The sequence below is a fragment of the Tupaia chinensis genome, unplaced genomic scaffold, assembly GCF_000334495.1.
Source record: "Tupaia chinensis unplaced genomic scaffold, TupChi_1.0 Scaffold144171_2, whole genome shotgun sequence".
NCBI lineage: Eukaryota > Metazoa > Chordata > Mammalia > Scandentia > Tupaiidae > Tupaia > Tupaia belangeri.
In genome coordinates, this window is record NW_006204028.1 from 589,166 (window position 1) to 600,885 (window position 11,720).

Genomic DNA, 11,720 nt, shown 5'->3' on the forward strand with positions numbered 1-11,720 from the left:
GGGGGGGGGGGATTTCTCTCTTTCTGTCTCTCTGTCTCTCTCTGTCTGTCTGGCGAGCGCACATGCCCTATAGCAAAAACCTCTCCAAAAAAAAATCTCTAAAAGATTTTTAAAATGATTTATGTATTTAATCTTACTTGTCATTATTTTTCACTTTGACCAGAGATAGAAAGAGAGAGAAAGGGAAGATGAGAACGCAGGGCACCAGGTCCAGGATTCATACCACAGTTTAGCCATACGGGAGTCCAGCGCCTTAACTACCTCACCATCTGCTGGCCCCAGAAAGCAAGTCACCAGGTCCGGGACTCAAACCATGGCCAGTCATATGGGACTCTAGTGCCTTAACTACCCAGATTGCGGTGTGGCCATCCCCCTGGGGGTGATTTATTGCTTTGTCTCTCTGGCGAGCACATGTGCCCTATTGCAAAAAAAAAAAGAATATCTCCTTCAGTCACTGTTCCCTTCCTTTTTCCTTTCTGCCATTCTCCCCTCAACCCCAAAAGGACAGCTTGATTCCGAAGTCTTCAGGACAGTGGTAAGGTCATCTCAGCTCAATCTTTGGCTTGGCGACTTGAGCAGGGCACCTCTCCCTCTTGTACCCACTCACCATGGCTGTCCTCTGAGTCTCTCCTTTTACCCCATCATCCTTATGGAAGCCACCTCAGACGTCTAAGGGGTGCCATTTTCTGTCAGTGCAGCCCGTACCCTCCCTAGATCCCCTTCATCCCACCCCCAGCCAAGGGCCCAGTGGAAGGTCTGGGCTCAGGCCAGGGCCGTGTGTATTTCAGGCCACAGACAAGAGGAAGGCGCTGGAGGAGACGATGGCCTTCACCACCCAGGCACTCGCCAGTGTGGCCTACCAGGTGGGCAACCTAGCCGGGCACACTCTTCGTATGTTGGACCTGCAGGGGGCTGCCCTGCGGCAGGTGGAAGCCCGCGTGAGCACACTGGGCCAGGTAAGGGTGTGGAAAGGAGTCTCGCCTCAGACCCTAACTATTCAGCTGCACTTAGACATCCTTGGCAACGAAAGCTCCTTCCTGCCTCCCTCCATGTCCAAATGCCGACCTCTCCTACAGAGAGTAGAGCTTCCCAGGCTCCGGGCCTGCACGTCTTGGTGGTTGTCTCTGCTGGGACTTGCTGCCCCACTGTGCTATCAATTCCCTAAAGGCAGAGCTTTTCCTTTTCCAGATTCTACCGCGGACATTAGAAAGCACTATTAGGCCAGCCAGGTGGCGTGGTGGTTAAGGCATCTGAATCCCACTCACATGGGGGACTGCGCAGTTCGAGTCCCAAACTCAGCAGCTTGAAAAACATGCTGGACATGTGTGTGTGCATGCCCAAAAACCCAAGAAGAGAGTGGAGGAGAAGGGATTGCTGTGTGGTCATCCCCCGGGGTGGGGGTGATTTCTCTCTTTCTCTTCCTCTCTGTATCTCTCTGGTAAGTGCACGTGCCCTATAACAAAACTCCAAAAAAGGGAAAAGTCAGCAGTGTTACCAATCCCGATGGCTACATGGTACAGGAAAGACGCACAGGGGCCCTGTCTGCATCTGACCACAGTGCTGGGACTTGAGAAATGTCCTAGCCCCTGGTGCTTGCTGGACAAGGCCATCTTCAGCCCTGAGAACACCAGGCGGCCACTGCACAGTGCCCCCCGCCCTTCTAGCATACACACCCTCCTCCTTCCTTCCTGGATCCTTGACCGAGGATTTGCCCCATCACATGCACAGGTCCAGGCCTGCGCATCACCCACATGGCCAGCACATGGGGTGTGTCTCTTCCTCTCACCCCAGCAAACCGGACTTCCCACCCTCTCAAAGCTGTAGGCTTCTCTACGGAACATTCCGAGAGGAAGTTAGTTCATGCAGTTGTCCCCTAAAAGCGAGGGCCGGTCCAGCCATGATTGTCCACCGCCTCCCCATGATGCCCCTCCGCTCCCTAGCCGGCCCAGTGCTTCAGCCTCTTCCCAGCATCCCCAGGGATGTGTTTCCTCTGTCCCTCCTGTTCCTGCCCAGCTAATAATAACCCTCATTCTCTTCCACCAGGAAGTTGCTCTGAAGTGGCTTCGTCCTTCCCCAGCTACTCTTTCCAATTGCTGCGTGGCTCTGGGAACAAAACTCACTCTTTTTATGGACCTCACTGCCTCCCATGGTCCCCAACCTCACCCCAGTCTCTCCTCTTCCTCCCCGAGGGGAAGGGTGCTAGACCCGACTGTTATCTCAAACCCTGTTCTGCAGATGGTGAGCATGCATATGGAGAAGGTGGCCCGAAGGGAGATTGGCACCTTAGCCACTGTCCAGCGGCTGCCCCCTGGCCAGAAGGTCATCGCCCCCGAGAGCCTACCTGCCCTCACGCCCTACTATAGGAAACCCCTCAACTTTGGCTGCCTGGATGACATTGGCCATGGAATCAAGGTAGAGCAAGGGGCCCCTCCTCTTTCCTCTCTCATTCTCCCCTGCCACGTGGCTGTTTCTCTCCAGGTCCCCAGCTCTCGTCCACATTCACATTCCAACCTGCAATCCTTTTCCTTCTCCTGAAGCCATCATCACCCTGAGATGATCATCACCCCCTCCTCCCTGAACCTTTCCATCCTTCCACGATGCCCTCCCTCCATAGCCCTCCATAGCTGGCCTTTACCCTGAACTCAGAGCATCTGCTGAGTGAGATCCTGGGCACTTCCCCCGCCCCCTCTGTGGGTGCTGGGTATGAAGCGCTGGGTGCAGGGGAGGTGGGGGAGGGTGTGCATGAGAACGCTTTGCAGCCACATGAGAACAGCAACTTCCTCTGTCTGGGGTTTGAGGTCAGGCACTGAGCAGTCACCCCAGAGCTGCCAGTGGTGGGAACTGCCAAGAGATGCAGCATAGAGGGGACATGGTGAGGAGGGGAGTGTGACCGGCATTTTTGTCTCAGCCCATCTCCTGCAAGGCTGGACAGGGCACACCTCACACGTGCCCGGCCCATCAGTCCCTGTCTCCACTCTTGGACATTCGATCAGATTAGAAGTGCCCCTGCCTCTCCTGTACATGGCCCCCTAATATCCTTAAGACAATGTCTTCCTCAAAGAGGAAACTACACTCCCTCCTTCAGCTGACAGCCAGCCAAGTTCCTCCTGTTGTCCAGCTTACATTCTTCAAGCTTCAAGACCCATTTGTCCTGACCCTCCCTAGCTAAGTGTAGCACTCCCCAAGTGCTCCTCCTTGGGGAAACCCCATCAGTATGTAGATTTGTGCCCTGCCATTCCTATACTCTTATCTAAGTGTCTAGGGTCCAGGCCTCTCTGCCGGGAACCCCCCAAAGCCAGTTCCATCGGTCTGCGAATAAACAGATGAGACACTTCTAAGTGTGACCGATCCTCTCCTTTCCCCGCCCCTTCTCACTCCCCCACCCACCCCTGGGGGCCTAGTCGGAGACCACCAAGCCCAGGCTCCAGCGCCCCGGCTGGGCTCAGTGCGGTTTGGGGGAGGGATGGGGGCGACAGCCTCCAGCCAGCTGTGGCTATGCAGAGGAAGTGGCCGTCGCACAGCTTCTGAGCTCTTCGAGGCCCTGGCAGACTTGAGGCAGGGCCCCAGGCAATGCTGGCGGCGGGAGGGGGCTGGGAGTGGAAGCGGGAACTTGCTGTGCCGGCGCTCTCACTCCCAGTTCTCGCCCGCCCCTCCCCCACTTCCCCTATGGGTGAGGCTGGAGTCACCCCTACCCCAGATGCCAGCCCTAGCACCTGCTCCCTCGCAGGACCTGAGCACGCAGCTGTCGCGGACCGGGACCCTGTCTCGAAAGAGCATCAAAGCGCCTGCCACACCCGGCTCCGCCACGCTGGGGTGAGGCTTCCCAGCGATCCCCACCTGCCTGGTCCTGTCCCGCGCGATCCTGCGACTCTGGTCGTCCCCCCCTCCAGCACCCGGCGCCCTGATGCTCGTGAAGCAAGGCGCTAAGTTCCCTCCGCCCGCCGGCGCCTTATGCTCGACCCTGCTCCTGCTCTCAGGAGCCCTCTTTCCGCCTCACCATCACCCCCACCCCTAGGCGACCACCCCGGATCCCCGAGCCAGTGCATCTCCCCGTGGTGCCCGACGGCAAGCTCTCCGCCGCCTCATCTGCGTCTTCCTTGGCCTCGGCTGGGTGAGTCCTGCTAACTAGTCCACGACGGGTGGGTGGGCGGTGGGAGGGAGAGGCTATGAGAGGGACCCCCTGACAGCTGCCACGCGGCTACAAGGGAAGAACTGCAAGGTCAAGGGGCGGAGCCAGCCAGAACAGCCTGGTTAGAGGTGTCCGCCAACGGATTCGAGCCCGCTCTCTCTGGTTTCCAGCAGCGCCGAAGGTGTCGGTGGGGTCTCCACGCCCAAGGGGCAGGCAGCGCCCCCGCCCCCTCCACTCCCCGACTCCACCGGGCCACCTCCTCCGCCAGCGGCCGCCGAGGTCTTCCTGCTGCCTCCGCCCCTGGAGGAGCTGGCCCCGCCCCCGCCGGGTAAGACGCTCCGCCCTCTCCTCCTCCGCCTTGGGACTCACACTCCCAAGTGCGGACGTTCCTCGCTCCCCTGGTGGATCTAACTCGGACGGCCTCGGGGAACGCTCCGACCAAGTGTGTTGGGGGAGACCGGAGGAAAAGAACTGCAAACTTAGTGCCTGCTTTGTATTAGGCGCTGAGTGTGTCGAAGCTGCTCCCCCAATTTCTCACTCGGCAAGCTTGAGGATTCCTACACGCCCATATAACAGATGCAGCAGCTGAGGCCGAGCTCGACGGCTTGGCCAAGGGTCGCCCAGCTTATAGGTGGTAGGGTCCGACCATCCTATACTCTTTCCGAGCGTCCTGGGCACCCACGATGCGCTAGGGGACTAGGATGGGAGAAAGCTGGAGACAGACAAAATGGGCAGGCCCGGCTCTGGAGCAGGGAAGTTACCCGATATGCAGCAGTACCCCCTGACCGACGGCCCCTGTACCTCACTTCAGCCTTTCTGTTCTTCTCCCAGCCGACGAGCTGTTTCCGCCCCTGGACCTGCCCCCTCCCCCGCCCCTGGATGTGGAAGAGCTGGGGCTGCCGCCGCCACCCCCGCCAGGCTTTGGACCGGATGAGCCCAGCTGGGTCCCTGCTGCGTACTTGGAGAAAGGTACTAGACCCCTGAGACTGAAGTGCACTAAGCCCACCCCCTCCGCCCCGATTCTGGCCTCTTTGCCAACCCCAGTCTTCCACCCGAGGCATCCTTCCCTCCTGTGCAAAGGTGCGAGCCCTTCACGCACGCCGACGAATTGAGCTCTGTTCCAGGCTGGGAAGAGAGCAGGTGGCCTGCTACCGAATAGTACCTGAGCTGAGTGGTCCTTCAGGGTTACAAGCCCCCTCCCTGAAAGGTGCTCCCTAGAGTCCCTGCATCTGCATTAGGGGGGCAGGAAGCACATTCCACAGCACCCTCCCCCTATCTCCTCGCAGTGGTAACCCTGTACCCATACACCCGCCAGAAGGACAACGAGCTCTCCTTCTCTGAGGGCACCGTCATCTGCGTCACCCGCCGCTACTCGGATGGCTGGTGCGAGGGCGTCAGCTCAGAGGGGAGTGGATTCTTCCCCGGGAACTATGTGGAGCCCAGCTGCTGACAGCCGGGGACTTTCTGGGCATGCACAGAGGCTTTGCCAAGCCAGCCCCACAGTCAGGACTGGGCTAGGTCTGCCGGTCTTAGGCTGGGAGCTGCATTCTGCCCCTCCCCCCATCGCGGTCTGAAGGGGTTCTGGGGAGAGACAGGAGGTACCCAGAGGCCTGCTGCAGATGGGAAGGACCTGGAGGCCAAAGAGTATCTCCATACTCCAGCGAGTGCCAACTTTGAATAAAACTGATGACTTCCGATGACTGACCTGCAGGACTAGAGGGCCAGAGAGCAGAGGATTGACAAGCATCCAGTTCTAGAGCTCTGGCTAATTATAGACGCCCATCCCCAGCCTGACCCTAGCTGCGGTTCTTCTCGTCTCTTCAGCCCTCAGTAAGTGCAGCCACACTGGACCCCAGGTGGCCCTCTACAGCCATGGACTGCAAGTTGTTCTTTGGCCTGTTGCTTGCTGTGTTGTGTTCAGTTTTGGTTCCTCCAGCTAGGCTCTTGCCCAAGAACGGGGGCCATCTCTCTCACGCAGGCGGGGCTCTCTGAGAGCAGAGAGCACCTCACTCACCCCTCAGACTGCGGCGCGAGAGATCAGTCACCTCTTTTCCCCGTCACCTCCTTTTATAGTTCTGAAACACAGAAGGAGGGGCTTGGGTTTCGCTGGCTTTGCTTAAAAAGATGGCTTTCTGTTCCGTACGAGAGGAGGGGGCGTGGAGGGGGCCCGCGGGGGCCACTTTGGTGAAGTCCCTGGTCTCTTGCTGCATAGACGAAGCTGGGGTGCGAGAAGACACCGTCGCACGCTGCGAGGTCCCTGGCTGTTGGGACCCGCGCCCGACCGTGTGCTACCTCGTTCCACCACTAGGAGGCGACTGTTCCCCCTGGCTTTTTTTCCTTAGGGGATGCTGGAGGAGTGGGCAGGGGGAAGGGAGGAAAGGTGTAGCAAGTACAGAAAGTGTGGAGTGGCGCTGGGTGAAGTAAGACCGAGGAGGCTTAGAGCCGTCTTGGGGAAGAGTCATCTATCTCTGCGGGGAGTCTGGTGTGGCCATGAGAATTTCAAGATCCTGGTTCCTCTTGATAGTAAGACTAGGGGAGAGGAGGTTACGAAGCCGCAGCCAGAGGAGACAGTTAAAGCAAGGGCAGGTGTTCCTTCTCTCACCTGCCAGAGATCTCCTTCCTCCCAGTTGAGAGGACAAGCTTTTTGGAAACCGTGCTGCCTTTCAGGGTATGCGCATCACCCCCTGCTGGACTAGACCCAAGAATGTAACTGTCTGCAGTGGAACCGGGAAAGGGAGCCCAGCTTTGTGAACTCACAAAAGGGGGTGGCTCTGAACCATACCCCCCAGCCCCCAAATGGACGAGATTTCAGAAATTCCCAGGTGATAGCAAAGCGCAAGGGAAAAGGGAATAGTAAAACTAGGTTTGTCTTTCCCAGTTCCCCCCTCCCCACCCCCTTCTCCTCCCGCTCGCCAGACGCGCCCCCTGCAGGCCGCGGTCCTCAGCACGTCTTCAGCACCTGCTGCAGGTGTTGGCGCACGTCGGCTGCGGTTTCCCAGGGCACCACGCTGGCGCGGAAGGAGCTGGGCTCCGCCTTCTGCGCCTCTTGGATGAGGCGGTGCATGGGATAGCCCCGGCGCGGGAAGGCCACGTCGCCGCCCGCCAGCAGGCCCATCGGGCAGAAGTCGTTGGCGCCATCACCCACGTAGAAGAGGCGCTCGAAGTGCACGCCGTCGTGGGCCCGCTCGCGCAGGTAGTCGCTGAGCACCTTGTGCTTGCACATGTTGGCGGGGCAGCGCGTGCAGCTGTGCGTGTGGAAGGGCCGCAGTGCCAGCAGTCCCCGCGCGTCGGGTCCCGAGGGGTTGCTGAGGATGCGACGGAACAGGCCGTGGTGGCCGGCGGCGCGCAGCGCGCTCTCCACACCAAAGGTGTTGGCATCCGAAATGAGAATAACCTCGAAGCAGGAGCCCTGCTTGGCCACAAACTGCAGCAGGTCGCCCATGCCTGGTGACAGGGGGATGGCCTCGTAGACGGCGCGCAGGTCCCGCGGCCGCACGCCCTGCTCGCCCAGGTACTTGAAGACCCGCTGCATGTACTCGTTGTAGAAGCCCTCGCGGTAGGTGGCACGCAGGCTATCCGGCAGCCGCTGGCCCGGGGCCGCGCGCACGATGGAGTCGTCGCTGTTCTCGTCCACAATCGTCTCGTCGAAATCGAAGGTCAGAAGAAAACGCGGCGCGCCCTGCGCAGCCATCCCTTGGTCCTGGGAGCAGGGAGGAGAGGAGGAGGAGGAAGGGACAAGCGAGAGGGGGCGCGGCGGGAGCCGGCCGGAGAGAGGCTGGTTAGCGGGCCACAGCCAGAGGCGCTGGCTCGTCCAAGACCTGAAGAGGACCCAAGGCTGGTTAAGCTGACAGTAGTACTCAACGCCACCGCCTCCACCCAACCTTCCCGCCCACCCCTTGGCACCTCTTGGCTGCGCTGGGGTTTAGCCCAGAGGAACGTGTACTCCTGAACCGGAAGGGCTTCCTTGGCACGTGTTTCTGCTAGTCCCGTTGGGGGGCTACCAGCGGTTAAGGGTCCGCGTAAGGGAAGGAAAGAGCAGCTTTTACAGGGTCAGGGCTCTGGGAGGTTTCTGAAGTACATTGTTTTGGAGACTTTTCAAAGGCTCCTGTCCTGAGTGTGGATACAGAGGCGCGGGAACTCTCCTCCCTCTCCCTCCCTAACACAAGCAGAGGCAGGGGACCCCATCCACTCACCCCGCTGGCATAACCGCCCCCTCCTCTTTTGGGCCCAGCGAAGCCAGTGGTTTTGGGGACTGAGGTGGGCAATCAGGGGTTAGGCTCCAGGGCAGACTTTCTGCCATTATCTGGGGCATGCAGACCAGAATGCCAGGTCCTCTGGCCTGGCTGGGAGCTGACTGCCAGGCCTGGGGAGTTACAAGGCTGGGCCGGAGAACTGGATTTTAGTCCTCAGAATAACCAGGTAGGTCGCTGACCATGCAAGACCCAGGAAGGCTCCCTGGGAGCTGCTTCCAACCCCATGGTGCCGGGTAGGGTCCAGGGGTGGGACACAGCTTCTCCGGGGATGACAGGGCCCTGTGCTGACAGCTCATCACTAATCACTTGCCAAGTCCCTGGGTGGAAGGTGTCAGCGGGTGGGGTTTCTGCCAGAGTCCGAAGCAAGCGGGCAGCAGGAGAAGCAGTGGGGCTTGGGGAGGTAGGAGCCAACCGCGCCAGGCCACGACATACCTGGGAGACAGGTAAGGGAGAGGAAAGAGAGCAGCAGTGGCTGAAAAGGCACAGGAGGAGAGAGCAGGGCCTGGGGACATGGAGCGGGGTAGGAAGAAGCCATGCTAAGGAGTACGGAGGCCGACTGCTGGGCAGGAAGACAGGGCAGGGGTGGGCAGCTCCAGGAAGTGGAGACCTTGGGCCAGAGTCTTGTTGAGGATGGGAGGGTGGAGGGCAGCATGGGAGAGGATGGGGCAATAGGGGAGGTGTGAGGCCCAAAGAAAGGCAAGCAAACAGGCAGCAGGAGCCCTCGCTACACGTCCCGCACCTTTGCCAGCCTGCTTGTGCTGTGTGAGGCTACAGGGAGAGTTGGGCACACACAGCTTTTGAAAATTCACTGTACTGCCCTCCCTTCCTGCCCCTGGCCTCCCACCGGATTAAGTGAGATAGAGCCATTCCTCCTCCTGGTTTTGTCCTACCCGCCTCGGATATTCCTGGGACATTTATGGCATGGCGCACCTTGTGAAACAGAAGACCAAGCTCCTCATTTCAGAGCTGGGCTTTGAACCTGGCTATCTGCCTTCCTAACAGAACTGTTCCTTCCTCCTCCTCCCTCCAGTCACCCTCTGTGGCCCAGGATCCCTGGAGGTGAAGGTATAAAGCATCAGGACCCCACACTTGGGACAGAAGCTTCCAGAGATTAGTGAGCCCCAGGGGAGGAGAAGGCAACCCTCCAAGGGACTAGGTAGAACCCTTCCCACCCCATGGGGGGAAAGTGGGGGCTGTGGCTTCAGCCTAAAAGATGCCTGGAGGGACCTACTTACCCTAGACAGGCATCGGAGGCCAACGACTGGAAAGCACCCGCTCATTGTCAGCACATCACCCTGGGCACCACTGTAGGGACTCTCTTGGCCTCCAGCCGTCCTCCAGAGCCCCTGACAACCATAAGAGTCTGCAGTGAGGGTGCCTGACTACTCTGGTAAACAACACTACCCTCTTTCAGAAGTACAGAAGTACTCATCGGTGGGAAAATTAGGCCCAATAAGTAGCTCCAACAGGCACTGCATTTACGACCACAAACCACCTCACTAGGCAGCTCTTAAACAGCCCCTACCACGCTGGAGAAGTTATAGGAACTATTATTGGAGGCACCGGGAGGTTAGTCGGCTTGCCCAAAGGCCTCCTGCTGTAATTGGCAGAGACAGATCTCAGAAGCCGGGACCAGTGCTGTTTTCCTCCTGGTATATGCATTGCCCCTTATGTGTGTTTATAAATCACCTTCATTTATAGTCTCCCTACTCGACCCCGTGGATTCGGCAGACAAGAAGGGCCCAGAGAAGGTCACTTAACTTTCCATTGCTGTTTGCATGGGGCAAAAGCCTGATTCATGAACACCTGGCTAGTTTTGCCATGCCCATGACCTCAAAAGGGAAGGGGCAGCTGGTCAGGGCTAACTGTACCACAGCTGGTAGGCTGGGACCCCTGGGTCCCACAGGTAATCTGGGACTGGCCTCCCTAGAGATGCAGCAGTCAGACAGATTGAAATCCCTGCAGGTCTTTGCTTTGTGGCTTTGGGGTCTGGTCTGGCCTCCTGAGGCCTTCAACAACGAGCTTCAAAGGACACTGTCTACAGTTTCCAGTTCCTTGTCCTTCCCTCCCCTCCTTCCCGGAACTGGGTGAGAGACTAGAGGCATGGGGACAGATTTGGGAAGCTGCTGAGCGCCTGGAGACTAGACCAGTAAAGGAGCAAAGGTCTGGCTGGCTGCCGCCCCCTGGTGGTAGCAAGAGGTGGCACTGTAAACTCCTGTGATTTTGTCAAGGTGACACTCTGTCCTGACCATTCTGGAGCAGCATTTGTCCCTAGTTAGAGACTGAGGCATGCCAGGAGCAAGGCACAGTTTCTGTTGCCCTCTTATCTTGAGGTGCTCCCGCCCTCCCAACTCCCCAACCACAAAGCCCTGCCCACATACATACAGTGCTTGACTGCTGCACTAAGAGATGGCCACCAACTTAAGAATGTTGTCTCAGGCTAGCAGGTGATATGGAGGATAAAGTGTGGGATCTCACATGGCTGACTACCTGGTTTGAGTCCTGACTTGGTGGCTTGAAAATTATACCAGGCACGTGTGCATGCATGCCCAAGATCCCGAGAGGAGAATGGAGGAGAAGGGATTGCGGTGTGGCCATCCCCCCTGGGGGGTGATTTCTCGCTTTCTGTCTCTCTCTGTCTAGTGAGCTCACACGCCCTATAGCAAAAACCTCTTAAAAAAAAAAGTTTTGATATAGAATGCATGTGTTTGCCAGAGAGATAGAAAGCGAGAAGGTACCCCCCCCAGAGGAAAATGGCTAAACCACAGTCCCTTCTCTGTTATCCTCGTGAGACTTTAGCATGTACTTACATGTTCCATGTTCCTAGTGTGCCTTTCAGGTGACTGGGTCTGGGATTCAAACCACACAGTTGGCCATGTGGGATCCAGCTGGCTTAACTACTATGCAATTGCCTGCCCCCCCCCGAACTTTTTTTTTTAAGAGAGAGATTTTTGCTATAGGGTGTTTGCACTTGCCAGAGAGAAAGTGAGAAAGGGGGTGAGGGTGGCCACACTGCAGTCTCTACTCCTTCATTCTCCTCTTGGAATCTTGGGCACACACACACACATGCCCAGCGTGAGTTTTAAGACACCAGGTCTGGAACTCAAACCATGGTTGACTATGTGGGAGTCCAGTGATGTAACCAGTATGCCATCTGCTGGTCCCACCCCCTAAGAACTTTGAGTGAAAAAATTGGGACTGGGGCTGGCAGGCAGTATGGTGGATAAGGGTGCTGGATTCCCACATGGCCGACCAGGGTTCAAGTCCCGGACCTGCTTTCTCGCTTTCCCTTTCTCTCTCTCTGGTGGTCAAAAAAAAAAAAAAAAAAAAAAAAGAAC

At 57.9% G+C, this 11,720-nt stretch overlaps 2 protein-coding genes across 7 annotated transcripts in view; one reads left to right on the forward strand and one right to left on the reverse strand.

Annotated features, from left to right (window-relative positions):
- Window positions 1-5,581, forward strand: part of ABI3 (ABI family member 3) — a 13,943-nt gene extending 8,362 nt beyond the window's left edge. The window contains exons 2-8 of one of the 3 annotated variants that reach the window (XM_006166161.3): window positions 789-956; window positions 2,236-2,412; window positions 3,728-3,813; window positions 4,016-4,111; window positions 4,300-4,457; window positions 4,961-5,098; window positions 5,416-5,581. In XM_006166161.3, coding sequence (XP_006166223.1) covers window positions 789-956; window positions 2,236-2,412; window positions 3,728-3,813; window positions 4,016-4,111; window positions 4,300-4,457; window positions 4,961-5,098; window positions 5,416-5,579 — 987 coding nt within the window. In that variant the 3' untranslated portion in view covers window positions 5,580-5,581. Of the gene's footprint in view, window positions 1-788; window positions 957-1,364; window positions 2,413-3,727; window positions 3,814-4,015; window positions 4,112-4,299; window positions 4,458-4,960; window positions 5,099-5,415 lie in introns of those variants that run through there. The other 2 variants (XM_027767323.1, XM_027767324.1) reach the window with 2 other exon arrangements.
- A 596-nt stretch (window positions 5,582-6,177) lies between these two features.
- PHOSPHO1 (phosphoethanolamine/phosphocholine phosphatase 1) overlaps window positions 6,178-11,720 on the reverse strand; it is a 9,699-nt gene continuing 4,156 nt past the window's right edge. For 3 of the 4 annotated variants that reach the window (XM_027767326.1, XM_006166157.2, XM_027767325.1), the window contains 3 exons: window positions 9,618-9,728; window positions 8,693-8,814; window positions 6,178-7,947 (listed from right to left, as the gene is read on the reverse strand). In XM_027767326.1, the coding sequence (XP_027623127.1) occupies window positions 7,071-7,947; window positions 8,693-8,814; window positions 9,618-9,662 (1,044 nt within the window). In that variant the 5' untranslated portion in view covers window positions 9,663-9,728 and the 3' untranslated portion in view covers window positions 6,178-7,070. The remainder of the gene's footprint in view (window positions 7,948-8,692; window positions 8,815-9,617; window positions 9,729-11,720) is intronic. The other variant, XM_006166160.2, reaches the window with a different exon arrangement.